The sequence below is a fragment of the Periophthalmus magnuspinnatus genome, chromosome 23 (genome assembly GCF_009829125.3).
Source record: "Periophthalmus magnuspinnatus isolate fPerMag1 chromosome 23, fPerMag1.2.pri, whole genome shotgun sequence".
NCBI lineage: Eukaryota > Metazoa > Chordata > Actinopteri > Gobiiformes > Gobiidae > Periophthalmus > Periophthalmus magnuspinnatus.
The window spans coordinates 4,419,674-4,439,760 of record NC_047148.1 but is presented as its reverse complement, the minus strand read 5'-3'; the positions used below and the strand labels follow the sequence as shown (position 1 = coordinate 4,439,760).

Sequence of the window (20,087 nt, the reverse complement as noted above, 5' to 3'; positions counted from 1 at the left end):
AATAACATTCAGAAAATAACCTCACATAAACGTCTTTCTCATTCGAGTTTTTTTTGTGTGTCTTTTTCAGGGAGAGTTTGTGGCGTGTTTATTGGCTTTGTTGCGACAGATGAGTGACAGACATTACCAGCAGCTGCTTCAGGGCTTCAGCAGCAAAGACGACCTGAGGGTACACCACCTGTCTGTCTGTCTGTGCATGTGTCACTGTGTGTGCCAATCTTATGTCAGTGCGTCTCAAACTCTGGTACACGAACTCCTTCAGGTGGATTTTGAATAGCTTTTCAGTTTGTAATGCACTTTTCTTAATATATACACATCCTTAGAGGTTGTTGTCTCTTTGCATAATTTAGATTTCAATATTCACCTTATCTCCTCACTGCTGGATGTATGAATATATTTGCATCCCAAAGTATGTAAAGAGACAATATATTAAATGTCATACAGGGCAGATGCTGATTCTATGGATGGAGCAGCATATAAATATAGACAGAGATGTGAAATGGTATAAACAAACCCAACAAAAGATGTTTACTAGGGCTGCAGATATCAATCAAAATCACAACTTGAGCTGAGTTCAAATCACAAAGGCTGCAGTTATTTAGATAATAGAATGTGCTTTGCAAAGAACAAAATTCTGTCTTTTTACTGAAAGATTGTGTTGTACCTGTAGGTTAGACCTCTACAGACGTAATCTGAAAAGCATGGGATTCTTGTATTAGTTTCAGTTCATATTTCGGTTTAATATATTTCAAGATCAAGCAAAACTGGATACTTTGGTGCCACAATCACTAATCACTTCAATAGATTAATATCTATTAAATCTGGTAACAAACTTTTATACACACTCCTGCACATGTTTTTATGCATCATATGGGCAAAGAGAATCTGTGTGCTTTCATTGGGCTCCTCTGTCTAAATAAAGATAAAGAAATTAGAAAGAATGTTCTTAGAGATGTTTACATTGTGCACAAAATCAATGTTTTAAAATTATATCACAGATCTAATCACAATACTTGTCAATATTTGTTTTTCCCTAACTTGTATTTTGTTTGTGTCCAGGACTTTCTTCTACAGGTCTTCACAGTCTTCAGGATCCTCATTCGACCAGAGATGTTTCCAAAAGACTGGACAGTGATGCGGTTGGTCACTAACAAGTGAGTTTGTATCTGATGGTTTTCGTTAACTATTACACTTCACATCACATAAAATCTTGTTCTTTTTCTCCTTCCTTTCAGCGTCATCATCACAACAGTCCTGTATCTTTCTGAACCTCTGAGGAAAAACTTTTTAAATGATAAGTTTGACTACAAGGTAAGTCTGTGTGGTGGTGAGTGCATTTAAAAAAAATTAATATTCTTTATTTCAGACACATACTATTTGGTCCATAGTTTAAAAAAGAGAACAGGACATAAAGTATGTGAGACAACTAAATTAGTTCATAAAGTTCATTAAAGAGTGTGGAGTGGGGGTCAATATTTATCATTTATACTTTTTCTTTGTAGTAATGAGAAATTTGTTTTTATTTTTATTGCAATATAAGGTTTCAACTGTAGAATTTTGAATTTTATTACTAAAATTACGCAAATTAATTACTTAAGTGTTGTATTCTGCAATTAATTTATGCAGCTGCATAATATTAATCATTTATCGTCTACAGTAACTTCAACAACATATCACACCTCAAAATTTGTTATCATGACAGGCCTATGTACAGTTTATAAGTAAATTCCCACTACAAGAGAAAGTATTGTAAATCCAAACCCAAGAATGAAAATAATAAAAGTACAAATTAAGTATACTGTAGTTATTGTTGTTAATGCACTTACTATTTTTCTTATTCTCTTAATGGACTTGAGGCAAACTTTTAAACAACAGGATCCCCCTCACCAGTGACACACGAAACATGTTGTGAAAACCAGTTGCAAATAACGTAGTATTTTCACAAATACTTCTGAAATTTCAAACTGATGAAGGAGTTTTTGCTCCGTTTTGACAGGATGCTATCTGTGCTGTCATTTCCAGGTGTGGGACTCCTATTTCTATCTGTCGGTAATATTTATCAACCAGCCGTGTCTGCAGCTCGAGTCCTTCTCTCCATCCAAACGGAAGAAGATACTGGAAAAGTGAGTGTTGTTTTCAGGCTAATGAGTACACACACACACACACACATGTTGGGTTTCCATGCTTTTGGGGACATTGCATTGATTTATATTCATTTCTTAGTGACTAATGCGTAACCTTAACTACATGCAACTTGCCTAAGCTTAAAGGCCCTATACCTGATGTTTATCCTAAGTATTTGAGAATAATTGTTTTTTTCTTAGTACAGATATAATGTAGAGGTCAAAATATGTCCACTATTTACTGTCTGCACCATATTATAAAGCAATTATAAATGTATTGTCATATAATCTAGAATTGTGCGTTAGTATACTAGTTGTTGTTAGTGTCACAGCAAAACCCTGTACTGGTCTCAAGAAGTTGTGAAAAGCGCTTACAAACTCATTGAGTAATTAGGATGCTCAAAATGGTAAGTGAGGAATAAGTGAGGAATAACTTTAGGCCATTGCAAAAGATTAGTTTTCACATTTTTAAGACAATAAAAATCAGAGCCTTTAACCTAAATTTGAACTAAATCATATTGTTGATCTAATAATAAAGGATTTAGGCAATGTGGACTAGATTTTTGTCCCCGTAAAGGAGGCAGATCACTATGATGTGAGTGTGTATACAATGTTTACTCCTTACAGTGTGATAAATACCCACATGATTTGTATAAGATTTGAATGAGAAAATAGAATTGCTCTTGACTCTGTGTCAAATCTAAAATCAGTCAAACACAGACTGCTCCCTGTAGGCCACAGACATTATAATGAGACCTTAACATGCTCCTGCCTCTCTCTATTTCGCCTGAAGCTAGCTTGAATATTTTTATTATTTTTTTACAGGTACGGAGACATGCGGGTGATGATGGGCTGTGAGATTTTCAGCATGTGGCAGAATCTTGGTGAGTTTTTGTTGTTGTCATTTTTAATGTCATTTTTTTTGTTTTTTCAAATTAAAGGGCATGTAATATACTATGGTGTAGCATTAAACTGATCTATCTTGCATTGATTCTAATACAGGTCATTTTATTGCTAAACAATACAATATTAATAATAACACAAAACATTTATATAGCATCTTTAGTGTATTTATATTAGAATTTTTTTTTTTTACTTTTTTTTTTTTTTTTACCATTAAATTGTTTGAAAAAGTGTACTTTGTGATTTGTTGGATGTGCCATTTTTTTGCAGGCAAACTCAGATTAAGTATTTTTTTAAGTATTTTTATTAGTACAGACTTTAGTGCAGACTTCTGTTCTGCAGTCCTCAGACACTGAACATTTTGGCCTTCACGTAATAGTCTAAAAAATATATGGCAAATGTGTTCCCATGGAAACTTGAAGCTTCAGAACTGTTTGTGCAGACTGTGTCTTACTCTGTGTTTTTGTGTTTTATTAATAATGTTTTTGTTTTGAATACTTTTTGTTGTGCCGTGTGCTTTTTCTACTTTGAATTTTATTTGAATTTTTAAGTTTTTGATTAAGTGATCAATAATTGTATAAAACAGGTGCGCTTAGTCAAAACCACTCACATTTTATTTTGTGTTTTTAAATACAAACCTTCCTTTATCCAGATGGCCTCTAGCTCAAACACCCCAGGCTTGTTCAGACCTATGTCTCTCTCTCAGGTGAGCACAAGTTGAACTTCATCCCGGCCATGATTGGTCCATTCCTGGAGGTGACCTTGGTTCCTCAGCCCGACCTGCGGAATGTCATGATCCCCATCTTCCACGACATGATGGACTGGGAGCAGAGACGCAGCGGCAATTTTAAACAGGTACAATTCAAATAGAAAAAAAAAACCAAAACATTTGTGTTCATTAAATATATTGAGGGGTAAACCATAGACTGTATAAAGAAGTGGAATAGGTGAGTGTGATGTCACCCATAGCGTTTGGCTATCGTCAAATGAAGCTCGGGGAAAGAAGGCACCTGATTTGTCTGTTATCAATGTTCATATTTAGATTTATGGACAAAATAGCGGAATAAAAACATTAGGATTGTGTAGAGCGGGTTAATACAAACATTTTACGACCAAAATGACGAGCCTGACAGCAACTGTTATGGAGAGAGGGCGACAGTTTTTCCAATGTAATGTGAATTGGAGGCAGAGTTGATAGAGCCCGATGCATGCCCATGATGGAACGCAGCGGCTATATGTACTTTTATGTCAGTTTATGTCCATTTATGTCCATTCATGTATACAGTCTATGGAGTAAACTTAGTAACTAGTTATTTCTGTAAAATAAACAAACAACATTGTAATGCAGTTATTGATTCACAAGCAGGGGTCATAAGTCACTGTGCTCTTCATACTAAGCAGACTAACTAAATAAAGTGAATATAGAAATATATAGAATATAGAAAGGGAGTCAAAGTTAATATTATGGAGGTCCAAATATATAGATTTAGCAGCCAACTTTGTAAAAGAAAAAAATCAATTGAAGAAGTGTTTGTAGTAGTATAGGAGTAGTAACAGTAGTTGTAGTAGTTGCTGTAGCAGTAGTAGTTGTAGTAGTAGCAGAAATAGAAATAGTATTAGTAGCAGATGGTCGTAATAGGAGTCATTAGATAGTATTTTGAATGTCAGACATACTTGGTATCATTTCTAGCATCACTTCCTCTGGGCAATATCAGATCAGAGACAGTGTGTCAAACATAGCTAAGAGCCCGACGCCTGATATGAGTGATGTGTGGTGAGCCTTATGTGCTGCTGGGGCTCTTCTCTTTATCAATCCTCTTTGAAGACTTATGTGTGTTAAAGTGTGTTTGAGTGTTAAACCATTTGGCTTGCAGGTGGAGTCCAAGCTCATCGACAAACTGGACAGCCTCATGTCCGAAGGCAAAGGAGACGAGACATACAGAGAGCTCTTCAACAGCATGTGAGTGTGCTACACAGGGAGCTCAGCTAAGTGATGGTTTGCCTACACTGTTAAACCAAAACTACAGGTAAAATAGCCAACGAATTAGACAGAATATCGTCAAATGCAGATAACTGAAGTAACTGGATAACCCCATAATTATGCCTGATAATTGGTTACGTTCAGTGCTGGAAGAAGTACTTGATTTTGTTACTTAAGTAAAAGTACAGGTAGTGGAGCAAAAAAATATTCAAGTAAAAGTAAAACTATCACATGAAAACAATCAACTTGAGTTAAAGTATTAAAGAAAACATTTATAAATGTACTTAAAGAGTAAAGTATTGCACACATATTTTCAGGGCTTATATGGCTTCAAATGTACACACACAAAATCATTATGTTTTGAGTAACAGTGATATTTCAGTATGAACACAAATACAAGTGTTTTTAAAATACCACTTACAATCTTACATTTGTTTATAGTACGTTATTACTGTTATTGTTGTTTTTGAATGTAGAAGTTTATATTTTTGTATCATTGGCTAGATTCACTGTTTCCTGGTTTGGTCTAGGTGTACATTTTGATTTAGTCCTGATCGAATCCCAGTTTAGTTCTGATCCAGCCCCAGTTTAATCACGATCTAGTCCCATTTTAGTCCTGATCTAGTCCTAGTTTAGTCCTGATCTAATCCCAATTTAGTCCTGATCTAATCTTAGCTAGGTCCTGATATAGTTACAGTTTAATCCTAATCTAGTCCCCCATTTAATCATGATCTAGTCCTAGTTTGGTCCCATTTTGGTGTTTTCTATGGCTGACAATCAAAGGTACCTCAAATGGTAAAAATAAGTATGCATAGTTCCTCATTTCATCGTAATGTAAAGTAGTTAAATGTGTGAATTTAAAGGTAAGTAGTTTGAAACCCTTTGTTAGGTTCCTTCTCTCCTCTCTGTGAACAGCTCGTATCCATCCTGTGTCCATTTTGTGCTTTTGCATGTGTTTGTGTACTGTGTTTGCAGTGTGGGTGTGTGTTCTTGGGTCTGTATTGTTCTGTTTCCACTTCACATCTCATTTATCTAATACGAAATCACAATTTATCATTTGAGTTCCAAAATGATTAGCCATAACGCATCTACTATATATTTGTTCATCTCTGCCACATACTCCAAATACCATACGTTTGGGTGTATGCGTGTGTTTATAGTCACTTTATATGTATTAGATGTATGTATATTATATAGTGTTAAGTGAATATCTTTTGTGTAATAAATGCTTTAAGAGTCAGATGTGGTTCATCTGGTCTTTCGATAATTCAGTTTGCCTTAACAATAAAACTTACAGTGCTGTTCTAGACATTTAAACACACTACTTATGTGTAATTGCTAACCATCCCCTAGAATTTTTTTTTTTCTTTTATCACATTTCTGTATTTTAGTTAATTATAATTATAATTTATGTACAAATTGTTCAGCTTCTTCTTTTTCTTTCCTCCTACTAATTCCACTAACCCCTCGTTTGTGTGAGTGTGTGCTGGAATTAATCGTATTAATTTATTCCGCCTATGCTTCCCGCCTGGATAGAATTCCTCTGTTTGGTCCGTACCCTAGGTAAGACACCCTCCTCTCTGTTCTCTCAGTGTCGTCTTTGTGAAAAATAAGAAAAAGATCATAAGACATTTTGGACATTGTTACAAGGTGGTCAACAGTAAGTGGTTCTCAACCTCTGGTACGTCTCACCTGTTGGTATTCAGGAATCTTTTGCAGTTTTGGGTAATGTATGCCAGTTAAGTCAGTTTGTGCTGTATACAGGATTTAGAACATCTTCATATTCTACGTGTATCATATTATCTTCTGTGTAGCCGTTCCTACGGGTTTAGTCTTGGATTAGTCCTGGTTTAGTCCCAATTCAGTCTGGGTTAGTTCTTGTTTTAACTTACTTTTGCATTATTTATAGTCTTTTAGTTGGAGCTGGTCTGGGTTGGTTTAGCCCAGTCTTAGTCCTGGTTTTGTCCTGGGTTAGTCCAGAGTTAGTATTGGTTAGTCCTGGTTGAGTTATACTAGTGCACATGGTCAGGGTTAAAATAATCAAGTCCTGGTTTAGTCCTGGTTACTTACTGTTTGACTTGACTCAGTTACGGATTAGTTCAGTTTCACCTGGCATAGTCCTGAGTTAGTACTGGTCCCATTTTAGTCCTACTCTAACTGACTCTGTTGTTGAGTTGTACTAATTTAGTTGCACCTGGTCCAATCTGAATCATTTAGTCTTGATTAAGTCCTGGTTTAGTCCTGAATTTCCTTTTTTCCCAAAGTAGTTTGAGACTCATTGGCCTACTGTTTATAACAACACAGGCTGGACTTTAAGCATAGGTAACACTGGCTTTGTCCTCCTATGTTTTGCTTCCTTCTTTTCCTTTGGTCCATTGCTTTTTGTTTCCCATGGCTCTCTCTGGATTTGGTCTGTGTTTATTTCTTCACATCTCTTTCTCTTGTTTTGTCTGTGTTAATTTGTGGTGCAGTCTGTTGAAGAAGATCGAGAGGGAGACCTGGAGGGAGAGTGGGATTTCTCTGATCGCTACTGTCACGAGGCTAATGGAGAGGCTGCTAGACTACAGGTAAGACAACAGACATGCCTGTAGTAAGCGGCTAAGCGAACACAAGTATTTACTATGAGTCTAATCCTATAATTAAAGGCGTACTACATAACTTTTTCTGGTTGAAGTCTGCTGTCTCTATAAATGCATTATTGCTTTGCCTGGAATGCTCCACAGTCTAGTATTAAACTTATCTATATGCATGGAGACAAGTACCAGACAAAGTTACTGGTTAGATCTCTAATTGAAAGAGTACAAGCTAGATGAGTAATGCTACACCGTGGAACAATTCAGGCAAAGCAATAACATCTACATGGAGACAAGCATGTGGCAGACAAAGGGCACTTGTAAGCCCATTTTTGAATCATACTTATTTTGCATTTTTATACTTTTTATTCTAATGCTGCTGATATTGTAATGTATTGTTGCAATACATTACAATATTGTCCTGAAATCTCAAGGTTCTAAATTTGCGATGCCTTTCAGGGACTGTATGAAGTTGGGAGAAGTAGATGGCAAAAAGATTGGATGTACCGTGAGTCTACTGGTGAGTAAAACCCCTTTATAATATATTATAGTCAATTGAATGTATTTATTAGGGGTGGTAGGAGACTCAATTTCCACAAGACGAGATGAGACAAGAGATCCATGAGAATGAGATAAGGCCAGATTTTTTAAATAACTTATAACAAAATTATTGTGGGAAGCCTTTCTTCTGGTGTTTTTCTGATTTCTGCTTCAGTTTATGATTCTTAATTGCCACCTCCAAATCACCTCACACAGACAAATCAAAGGTGCCATCTTCAGGCCACGGTGATTGATCATGTTTAGTGCGTTTCGCCCACTTTTTTGAGAATTAAAAAAAAAATTCCATTAATAATGGGTTGGACCGCATTTACGCCACCTCCTGCCATTTTCTGTCACTTTGTACATACACTGTATTAAATACAGCTGGCCCTTTGAGCTCTGATTACTGCATGCTCCACACACCCAAATTTGCACGCCTTTCTAAGTCTAAAACATTTGATGGTAGGGGCTGCTCTCACTCACTCAGGTTCACCTCAGGCCAAGCCAACTTTCCTCCCTGAAGGGTGATCAGTCCTCCCCTGGCACCCCCCTCGTGCACTTATTCTTCCTCCTTAAACTCTGTAGCCCACAAACCCCCAAAAATTTAACTTGAACCAAACACTATTTCTCACTTTTAAGGTCAAAATGGCACAGAGCTGCGTTCTATCCTCCCTGACACTGCCTCAAATTTTTGTGACGCTCCTGGCTACACCCTTTTTCTTCACACAGGGTTCCAACCTCACCTTAGGAACGTCTACACATTTGGGGTCCCTAATCTAGGCAGACCTGCTTTTATCAGAGAGTTAACGCCCTGCAGTCAGTATTTTGAAGTTTTATGGTCAGACCCAGCATCTGAGTCCTGGCCTACACATTTCGCCCCAATTTTCGTCCTGCTGATCCGAACCGAACCAGCAGGCCAGCTTTACTCGCCTCCACCTCGGCCTGCTGTCTGGCTAATGTGATGTTAAAAATATCCAGCGTCTTCTCCGGCTCCTGTAGCCTCCGGAGCAGTTCCTTGCTGGGCTTCTTGGAGGTGATCTTAGTTTTGTACTGTTCTTTGTATTTTTTGAGCATCTGATGGTGCTGACAAATCCGAGTCCAGTCCATGTACTTTCACCATATTTTGCAGTTGCAATGAACTGGGACGAGTGGTTTGTACTTCCTATAGGGCAGATTTCTGACCATCAAATCCACCGAACCAAGCAGCTCCAGGATACTGATGTACTGTGGTCTGTTGAGTTCGATGGCCACCTCTCTCAGATTAACCATGAGGTCGACTTTAGGGGAGAAGTCCACGTCTAACCCTAACGACAGAGGGCAGTTTGGGTTTGTGACGTCGTCTTCGTATCGGACGTGCATGTTGGAGATCTTCACCTGCAGGTTCTTGATGACCTGAGTGACCAACTTCTCCACAAACGTGTCCTGTTTCTCCAGACTGGGGTTTTCCTGTTCGGCCGCCTTGAGTTTGGTCTCCTCTATCCTCTGGAGCTCCCTCTGTCGAGCCTCGAGGAACTGCTTATCCTCCTTCTCCACGTCATATTTTATACTCGCTGTGGGGACAATGAGGAGATACACCCCGTTCAGTGTCGCTTCCACCGACTGTGTGTAAAGATTCTTCCACGGAATTTTAAGCTCCAGTCTCTCTATGTGACTGACTTTTACTTTAAAAGGAAGATCAAGTTGACTCAGAGCATTTTCCTTGATTTCAAGATTTTTAAGAATGGCATCACCCTTTTGCGTCTCCGTCTCTCCTTTCCGCTCCTGGTCGCAATCTGCACTGTTAACAGGAGAATCAAAACCATCAAGATCACCTCCCCCCTTTTCCAGAAATTCTTTTTCCTGGAATCCAGCACCATTTTGAGCCTTCCCTTCACCAGAGTCTATCAAATCCTGCAAATACAAAGAAGCCACACGAGCAGAAATGCTCCCATGGATTTTGGTTAGTTGTCGTATATACGCCTTTAAATCATTCACCAAGATATCTAACGGTGGGCCCTTGGTAGTTTTATACACTGGTGTCGGCATAACCCTCCCCGTTAAAGCCTCATGTGGTGACAATTTTAGCGTTCTATTTGCACTTGCTCTATATGCCATCAGTGCCAGTGGAAGGGCATCCACCCAATTTAATCCTGTGCTCATGCAGATTTTTAACAGCTTATTTTCAACACTCCGTTCGCTCTTTCCACCATTCCGTTGGCCCAAGGCGCGTAGACACAAGAGAGTCTCTGTTTAACTCCCAGTTTTTTGTAAAATGCATTTTACTACTTTGTCCACAAACTCGCGACCATTGTCTGAGTTGATCCGAGCTGGGATACCAAATCGAGGTATAACTTCTCTACACAGGAATTTCACTACTGTGTCTGCATTTTTGTGTTTTGATGGCACTGCCTCCACCCATCTACTGAACTTGTCCACAATCACCAGCATGTACCTTTTCCCCTGTACTGGTCTAATCATGTCTACAAAATCCATAGCTAAATGCATAAACGGTCCTTTTTGGTTGGTCTTTTTTCACCTTACAGACCTTAATTGTCACATCCGGATATTCAAGCAATCGATAATAATCATTAAGTCTCTGTGCTGTTAAGACAAATCTCCCTTTTTCAATTAAGTTTACCAGTTTGTGGTGCGACAGAAGTTCCACAGGGTATCCCATAGTTACTGCTGACGCTTTTTCATAAATAATGTGTGCCGCTGCCAGATCCCTATAACATTCTGACAGCCCCAATTCTACCACTGAAAGTCCGACAGAATAATAAGCGATAGGTTGGGCATGCGGGCCAACCCCTGTTGTCTGAGCTAATACCCCACATACATGATTCTGACGACACGACACAAACAATTGAAAAGGTTTGTCGTAGTCTGGAAGAGCCAAAGCTGGTGCCTGCTGTAATAAATTTTTGATAGTTTCGAAAGCCATGTGGCCTTCTGAAGTCCACTCCAGTTTAGCTCCTAAATTATTCGCTCCCTGTTTTTTAATCATGTCTCTCAGTGGCTGTACAATGGCAGAGTATCTGTCGGTCCATTCTGCACTGTACCGCGTAATTCCTAGAAACTTCAACATTTGTTTCACCGTTATCGGTTTTGGAGCTCTTGTTATTGTTTCTAATTGAGCTGGGGCCAAGGCCCTTGACCCCTCTTTGATCAATCGGCCCAGATATTCAGTCTCTGGTTTGCAATATTGCAACTTCTCCAGAGAAGCTTTATGACCTTTTTGTGCAACAAGCTTATAGAGTCTCGGTGACACGTCTCCAGGTCGGGTGCACATAACAGAATGTCATCCACATATTGTATTACAGTGCTAGAAATCTTGCTAGGTAACTCTGCCATGTCCTCCTTTAATGCTTTTATGTGGGTGTTTTGACAATTCTTGGAAGCTAACTTCATCCTGCTTCCCAGAAGATGGACTCTGTGCAAAGGATGTTGTGAAATGTTTTGAAAGTGAATGTCAAGATGACCCTTGTGGCGAGGAACCAGATGCCAGATTGAGCTCATATCCCGTCTCACTCCCTTCTATGGTCAGAGTTAGGTCCGGAGTTAGAGTTGCACCAAATGGCGTCAGGTGGGTGGACGGTCCGAGGAAGGGGTGGAACCTCCATTCGAGTAGATCTAATAAAAGTGACACCCACACCCGAATCTGGGGCTTTGCTGGGGCTTTTACTGGGGCTTCGGGGTTTTGTTGGGCATCTTTAGATTCAGAGCCACTTGTTTCTCACTGAACTGGTCTGGGTCCTCTCAATTGGGTCTAACGAATGAGACACCTGATCTGTAAGCTAAAGTAATTTCTGTTCATACTCAACACTTCAATAAACCTGTGGAACCTTATTTCTGGACTCGGCTTCTTTCGAGAGAAAGCACCCACAAACCTTTTTGCAGTTTTGGCCAAACATTTGGAAAAGCCAAAAGTTAAATCTGTCAAGACCTACTTTTTGAAACCACGGCTCCGCAAGAGATGTAATTTACCAGCCCTTAACTTTCTTGTCCAACCTAGGTGTAAACTAAATGGCGAAAAAATCTCACAAGATTATTTTCCTCATGTGTGCAGAATCTTGTGGCAGTTTTATCTCACAAGATCTTGTGGCACGAGATTTTGTCCCAACCCTTGTATTTATATTTGTTTATTGGGTGATTAGTTTGTATTGTTCTGTTCAATTTGTTCTGAATAAAATGTAAAGCTGAGGAGTGGTGTTGCATATTCTACTGTTTTCTTATTCTTTGTAAAGCATTTTTGAGTGTCCAAAAAATAATAAATAAATAAATAAATAAATATATATATAATTGTTATTAGTATTAAACCATTGGAGCTGTGCAGTTAATACAATTGTATTCAGGATAATGTACACAAATACGTATTATATGTCAGTAAGCTCTACAAACTATTATACTATTTGCAAATTAAGAAAATATCTTGTAAGTGTCACAGACACTACCAATATTGCATTATTTGGGTAATTCTTGATATCAGTTAATGGCTTTATTTTAAATTGACAGTAAAACAGTTGTGGTGTCTTAATCACCATATGGTCATTAGCATATTCAGAAAGTTGTTCCAGAAGGACAGTAGCAGGAGTTTTAGCTTCTGTTACCTGTTCATTGCCTAGATAAACAAAACCATCTGGAGATGCACCTGGTAGAGCAGAAAAAAATAAAAATAAAAATCAAATAATACATCATCCCAAATATAATGTGTGATTCCAACAACTGGACAGCCTGTCACCAGGAACCCTCCTATTCTGTGTGTAATTGTTTTGGTTCTGTCATTGTCTTTCTGTTGTCATTATATTATCTCTAAATGAAAATAATGTCTGCTGCTTTCTCAGAATTTCTACAAAACGGAGTTGAACAAAGAGGAAATGTACATCCGCTACATCCACAAACTCTACGACCTGCACTTGAAAGCACAAAATTACACAGGTATGCATATTAACTCATCATGTGTAATTAAGGTAACTGGGGTTGTAACAAAAAGGGATCATTTTAATTGTATTTATTTATTATTATTATTATTATTATTATTATTATTATTATTATTATTATTATTTTTATCTTAGTTCATTTATCAACAATCCCTCAAAACACACCAAACTCATCACAGTCTGAATTCGTCAATATAACACCTAACATCAGTTCTCCCTATTCGTTTTGCCCGACCTCAAAAAATTGACAGCCAGTTACCAACCAATACCAAAACAAGTATCTCATAGAAGTAGGTATCAATACTAGAAAATTTAAATATTAGAACTATAACAAATATATTTTGATTCCTTAGTCTGTATATTCCTTAAAATCCCTTTTTTTTCTATTGTGTTACTACCAAAGCATACTTCCAACTTTGTGTCATATTCTCTGAAACATATCTCTGATCAGAACTCACTTCAAAGCATTTTAGTTGTGAGTTTTAGGTACACTGGTCAATTTTTCTCTCTCTTATATATTTTCCTCCTGTGTCTCTTGCTTCAGAGGCTTCATACACTTTGCTGCTTTACGATGAGTTATTGGAGTGGTCTGATCGGCCGCTCCGGGAGTTCCTGAACTACCCCATGCAGAGCGAGTGGCAGAGGAAGGAGTTTCTGCATCTCACCATCGTCCAGAACTTTGACAGGGGAAAGGTGACCCACAAGAACATTCATTTTTACAGCCAGTCTGCTTTTACGACTTTATAAAAGATAATAACTCATATGACCTTCAATTAGCCAGTTAGCCCCAGTTATTTTCAATTATAGTGTGCTATAACTGTGCCCGTGTTGTTTATGGGGCATCTTAAATTAATGTATGGTTGTGATAAACTATACTGGTATCACAATCGGGCAAAACAATATAACAGAGAAGGCTGAAAATGATTTCCTACCAAGGGGACATTTTGATTCATGTTAAAAGTCATAAGCTCAATGAACATGAACCCATCAGTCATTGTATCAAAGCTTACAATCTTTCAAAGTTAGTAAATTCATTCAAGCACTTTATAACACTTTGCTCATGGTTTGTATCACATCCACTACCAGCCTTTAATAAATATGAGGTAAAGATAAAATTAAAGATATTATGTCACCATTTTCCATTTAATTACTCTATATTGATCCAAACCAAATAGTTAAAGCAGACATATTTAGCAAAATGGACTTTTCAGAGCTTTTAACCATGTTATAGTTGTTTCCCCTTCTCATTTACTCTCTCGAAGTTGTATTTGGAGTGATTTATGCATGTTTGAGCAATCTTTATTTTCACCACCACTGGCATATGCCCGCTGCTCTCTTCTTACTTCATTCTCGTTTAATCTTCTTAATCAGTGATCTACGTAGAATTCTGCAACGTTGCGTAGTCATTTTATACAGCTGTCCATCAAACAGCTGCACGGCTCTTTGTTGTGAGGACGTTTATGGCATCGGGCATTGTAGTTTTCTAACGCGGTAGTCGTTTTAGATGAACATTGCCATTTAAAATATGCTAATTGTAACATAATGATCCACTTGTGTCATAGATTATAACTATATAGCAGACACAAGCACAGTAGGTCTACTTTAAGATTTTAAGATAACCTATTTCCAATATCTACATGAATTTAACATCATATATTACAATGAAAAAAGTGACATGATTCATTTAAATAGGCTCAAGATTTTATTTGTGTGATTTAGTCTTGGTTTGATCCAGGTTTAGTCCGGATTCAACCTTGGTTCGGTTCTGGTTTCTTGTCTTGTTTTTTTCATGGTCTAGTCCAGGTTTAGTTTTGAGTTCGGTCCTAGTTCAGTCCCAGTTTTAATTTAGTGTTTGTTCAAGTGTAAACAGAATCTTAGAGAATCAACGTGATGACAAGTTCACAGAAAAACTGCCATTCTGCTAAAAAACAGATATCATGATGTACAACTTTGTCTGTAAGCTTGAAATTAAAGGTTTGCTATTTAGGTTGGTGAGCATATCATTAGACTGAATATAATATTTGATAATTACATTAACTTAATTGTCACAGCACTTTGATTTGATTTATTGCATTAGCTAAAATCCCCTCTTAGCGATTGAGGGGGATGAGGTGTACACTGCGCAGAGCTACAAAAATATGTGTCACTGCCGGTTAGACGTTTAATTTTTACTCGTCATGGAGTGTGACAGCAGTGGCTGGAGGCATCAACACCTCCCCAGTTTAATCAGATAAAGGGCTGGCAGCTACAATTAAAATAGGATCCATATCATTCCCCAATATCCTGTTCCTGTTTGCCTGGTGGACCTCTATGTGGGACAGTAACAGTGAAGCATGCATTTAAGGCCTTATATATGAAATGTCTTATGTTACGCAAAATTGACTCTTTAAGCCATGTTATGATGTTGTTATCTCCTCAAAAACATACCTGGTGTTGTTTTTTTGTTTCATTCATGTTTGAGTAATCAAAATCAGGTGTGTATTGTATACAGTAGCACAAACTGTTTAATGCATTAAGTTTTTGTGTTTGTGCTCAATTTGCTTCCACTTAGTAGTTTAGCTTCTTGATAATAGCTTAAATGCTTTTAGGTTTATAGAAACATCAGGAGATGCCATCCTAGAGCCTTCTGCTGTTTTTTTGTATCTAAAAGTTTCAAAATGATGAATAATTCTGACTGTGGTCATGGAAGTTAATTAAAAAAATAAATAATGTATCTTTTTGAATGGTAAAAGTCCTCAAAATGGCACCTTTGAACAGAGTCCATCAATAAACAAAACTAAAGCTAAAGCTTTGAGTATATGAGTTCATATTTATACTGTCTACATATATTGTAGTAAATAAATACCAATGCTTACATGTCCAAAGAACTTTCAAAATGAACAATACAGAATGTAAAAGATAACTGGTTTTATTTGTTAAAATCAAATAGAGCTTAGAGCTCAAACAACTCCTATTTAAAGGATTTTCCCTCAAAGAGCATCCTTATAATTACTTAAATAGCGCTATAATTACTGCACTCTTCTTAAAAAGCAGAATTAAGGAGCTCCTCAAAAATGCACAAAAACACCAACATCTGAATGATTAAAATTGCTCCCCTCATTACTTCTTGTCCAATTTGAGTTCACATTCACAAGGCGGTACCATTTCACGTTCTTGCGCTCTGGGATTAGGAGGAGAAAAATTTTCATTTAATTATCAAGATGGCTGGCTGCCGCATGTACTGTACCCACCTGCAATAAGGGGGAGTAAGAGGGGCTAGTGTAGATGACTCACCAGTGCCATCCGGTGGAACCAGTGCAGAATAGCAGCATTACAAAACATGTTGGATTATTAATGAAAATTAATCATGTTTGTACGTTATGTTGTCGTGTAGTATGAGTTGAGTTTGTATGCTGTATAATCTAATGTGCACATATACTGTTCTCCATAGTGCTGGGAAAATGGGATCATCCTTTGCAGAGAGCTGGCTGACCAGTATGAATCCTTTTATGACTACAGGAATTTGAGCAAGATGAGGGTAAGTGACAAATCGCAAATGTCTTATGAAATTATTTCAATTATATAGAGTTCCTCTCAACAGTACTTTGCATAATGTTTACTTTATCTTATATGGTATTTAGATGATGGAGGCCTCACTTTATGACAAGATTATGGACCAACAGCGACTGGAGCCTGAGTTTTTCAGAGTTGGATTCTATGGAAAGAAGTTTCCCTTCTTTTTAAGGGTAAGGCCTGTATAAACTATATAATTAAAAAAAAAAACTCTTGAGTGAAAGAATCCCTTAAACATTGTCAAAGTTTGATTTTAAAACTCCTGAAGTTGAAGGTGACATTCAGCTACTCTTAGTTAATGCCATTAAATGATGTAACACCCTTTGTCCTTGGTCTTTTTCTCTTGCATGTAGTTCCAGTTTATGGCCAGTAGATGTCACTGTAACTCTGTGCTCATTTCTCTCCTCCTCTGCAGAATAAGGAGTTTGTTTGCCGCGGCCATGACTATGAGCGTCTGGAGGCTTTCCAACAGCGGATGCTCAACGAGTTTCCCCATGCCATCGCCATGCAGCACGTGAACCAGCCTGACCAGACCATCTACCAGGCCGACGCGCAGTGTATCCTTAACTATGGGCTTTATATACTCTCTCTGCAGGCACAGGTCTATACAACACTGGAGCTGTCACATGTGTGGGCTGGAATACAAATAAACAAGAACACAATGTACACGCGTTTATAAACACTTTATCAAACAGGCAGGTTTCTGTCTCAACACAGTAACAATATAATGAGACACAGAACTGTACAATTCTACAGCAACATGACAATTGACAATCTTGTAGGAATCAAAGCACTGGGTACATGACTGCAAAAAAGTTAGTGTCACTATCTGGTTACAGTTTATACATGTGAGTAAAAAGGTTTAGAATTATTTTAATGAACTGCATTTCAAATATTAAAAATAGTATTTTGAACAGGGTAGGGTTGTCAAAAAATCTATACCCAGATACTAACTAATACTTGTATTGAAACTTGGTATTTATTTGAACAAGTATTGATACCAAATAAAATGACATAAATTGGACAAATTTGACTATTTGTGAATTATGGTCTTACTTTATATCAGAACTAGTTGACTACATGGCAATAGACCATTATTATTATTATTATTATTATTATTATTATTATTATTATTATTATTATTATTATTATTAGTATTAGTATTAGTATTAGTATTATTGTTTTACATAAAATTACATTCTATTGTCTAAAAAGTATGTTTTTAATAATTATTGCTATCGAAAGTTTAATATTGTAAGCACTATAACACAAATAACTAATTAAACATTATTATGACCCATAAATTACACTTGATACTTTCAATTTTCACATTTGAATTCATAACTCGTTGGACTATGGGAAATCAAAAATGCATATTGATTTTTCAGTCATGTTGTATAACCTATCGAGTGGAAGGACAAAACTTAAAGAAAAGACAATGCTATTAAACTGATTCATTGTGCTAAGAGGAGTTAAAATTAGCTCTATGAGGGCAGCCTGGTTAAGCGGCTCTTTATTCATACATTTAGTCCGCTTACCTGCACCGCCATCCCCTTTCTCTTCTTCTACACGAGACAAGGATCATGAATAAATTATTGCTCAGCTTTATATTTCTGTCACAAATGCTAATTAATATAAATCCTTTTAGATTGCTCTCCCATCAGTATATTCTGTCAAAATAACTCTAGCATAAAATGGAGATTACCTGTGTTGCCTCATATTTCTCAGTGTGTCCCGAAGCAGCCTTATCTGGTGATGAATTTCAGCAGCATAGAGAAAGCACTGAGTCACTTCCTCTGTCCTCCTCCGCTACCGTCTCTGCTTTTGAATATAGGACCAAAAATATGATTTACAGCATTCGGGCATTTATTTTTATTTCGTTTTTATGAAGTAAGGCAACCCTGCATAATGATGAAATAGCGTCTAGTTTTGGCAAATATTAACAGGTAGCAGGCATTTCACCAGCGTTTAAAGGTCCTATATTATGCAAAATTGACTATTGTGATCTTAATGCAATGTTATAATGGTGTTGTCTACTCAAGAACTTACCCAGAGTTGTGTTTTGTTTCATTCGCACATGTTTGACTAATCCTTTATTATTAGTCTGTCTGCATCTCCAAAGTTAAAAATGCAGTAGTAGTTTTGAAGTTAACAACTAACTTTTACCTTTTGTTCAGTAGAGATTAGAAATTCTAGGGCTGAAATTATCCAAATGTTTCTGGTGAAGGTGTATGGAGTTTTAAGAACACTGTCGAGCACTTCCTCTATTACCACATGGCATCAAAACATGGAACTAAGTGTTTTATTTTTGAGAGAAGAACTCAGCCTATATGAATGGTTTTGTGTTAAACATGTGTGAATGAAACAAAACACAACTCCAGGTATGTTTTAGATGAGGAAGCAACATTATAACATAGATCAGAAAATAGTGTAATACGGGCCCTTTAAAAGACACTCCCACACTATTTATCATTAGTGTGTATACTTCACCTGTGCCATGGGGTCTGTTACCACCTGGCCTCAGAGTGCATAGCCTTGCTGCCATTGCCTTTGTCTGCCCTTGTCCTTGTTTTAGTGGTGCATTTGAGTTCCCATGTTATTTTAGGTCACTGAAGAATTAGCTGTGCTATTTGGATTTTTTATATATGTATGTGTGTGTGTATATATGTGTGTGTGTATATATATTATATATACATATATGCTCTATATGGACTACAAATATGCTCTATAGAGACTACAGAGGCATTTTAAAGCCTCCTCGAGAAAGGGAGCATTGTTGAATTGTTGGCCACATGAACAATGAACATTTTACACAAATCAACTATACAACATTTTTGAAATGTATGGCATTACAACTACAACTTAATAATCTGGTAACAAACATATATTCACACCTGTTTTTTGTTAGTATTTTTTTCTGTATTTTGAACGGGGCATCCATGAAAATGAGAGTGCTCTCATCAGGCTCTCCCTATATAAATAAAGAAAAACTAAAAGAAAATAATTAAAATGTATGAAATATTTGAGCTAACCACCAAGAGCTTTTCTTGTCTTGTCAACTCAAAGCTATTTAAAAAGAGATAGTGACAAGAAGTCTAGAAGACAATACACATCATTATTTGATTGATTAATTCTCAATGTCAACAGCCTCCATATCATGTAAACACTACAGCTATTACTATAGAAGCTACTTATATCCTGCATTTCATAAAGTTCAAAAAGTTGGAGTTGTAGATCTCATTACCAACATAATAAGTTATTCAGGTCATTACTTTTTGAAATGGATTGGTCTAGATTAGCAGATCCATTTCTTTTAGCTTAGAAATTGTGGAGTAGAGATGTGATCAAAAGGGTTCATAGTAATTGTCCTTGGACCATTTTGAATAATTGTGATATTAGTATATTATTAGTTACCAGATTATGCAGAGTAATGCTACTCTGTTATGTTCTCCTCTAGATCGTACAGTACTTAAATAGTTGTTTAAATGCTGAGCCTTAG

At 37.0% G+C, this 20,087-nt stretch overlaps 1 protein-coding gene across 4 annotated transcripts in view; it reads left to right on the top strand.

Annotated features, from left to right (window-relative positions):
- Positions 1 to 20,087, top strand: part of dock4b (dedicator of cytokinesis 4b) — a 207,949-nt gene that overhangs the window by 149,857 nt on the left and 38,005 nt on the right. For all 4 annotated transcript variants that reach the window (XM_055231425.1, XM_055231424.1, XM_055231423.1 and 1 more), the window contains exons 26-39: positions 71 to 169; positions 1,060 to 1,154; positions 1,236 to 1,311; positions 2,023 to 2,123; positions 2,949 to 3,007; positions 3,733 to 3,881; positions 4,901 to 4,986; positions 7,479 to 7,574; positions 8,040 to 8,100; positions 12,941 to 13,034; positions 13,581 to 13,729; positions 16,467 to 16,553; positions 16,657 to 16,761; positions 17,004 to 17,145. In XM_055231425.1, the coding sequence (XP_055087400.1) occupies positions 71 to 169; positions 1,060 to 1,154; positions 1,236 to 1,311; positions 2,023 to 2,123; positions 2,949 to 3,007; positions 3,733 to 3,881; positions 4,901 to 4,986; positions 7,479 to 7,574; positions 8,040 to 8,100; positions 12,941 to 13,034; positions 13,581 to 13,729; positions 16,467 to 16,553; positions 16,657 to 16,761; positions 17,004 to 17,145 (1,399 nt within the window). The remainder of the gene's footprint in view (positions 1 to 70; positions 170 to 1,059; positions 1,155 to 1,235; positions 1,312 to 2,022; positions 2,124 to 2,948; positions 3,008 to 3,732; positions 3,882 to 4,900; positions 4,987 to 7,478; positions 7,575 to 8,039; positions 8,101 to 12,940; positions 13,035 to 13,580; positions 13,730 to 16,466; positions 16,554 to 16,656; positions 16,762 to 17,003; positions 17,146 to 20,087) is intronic.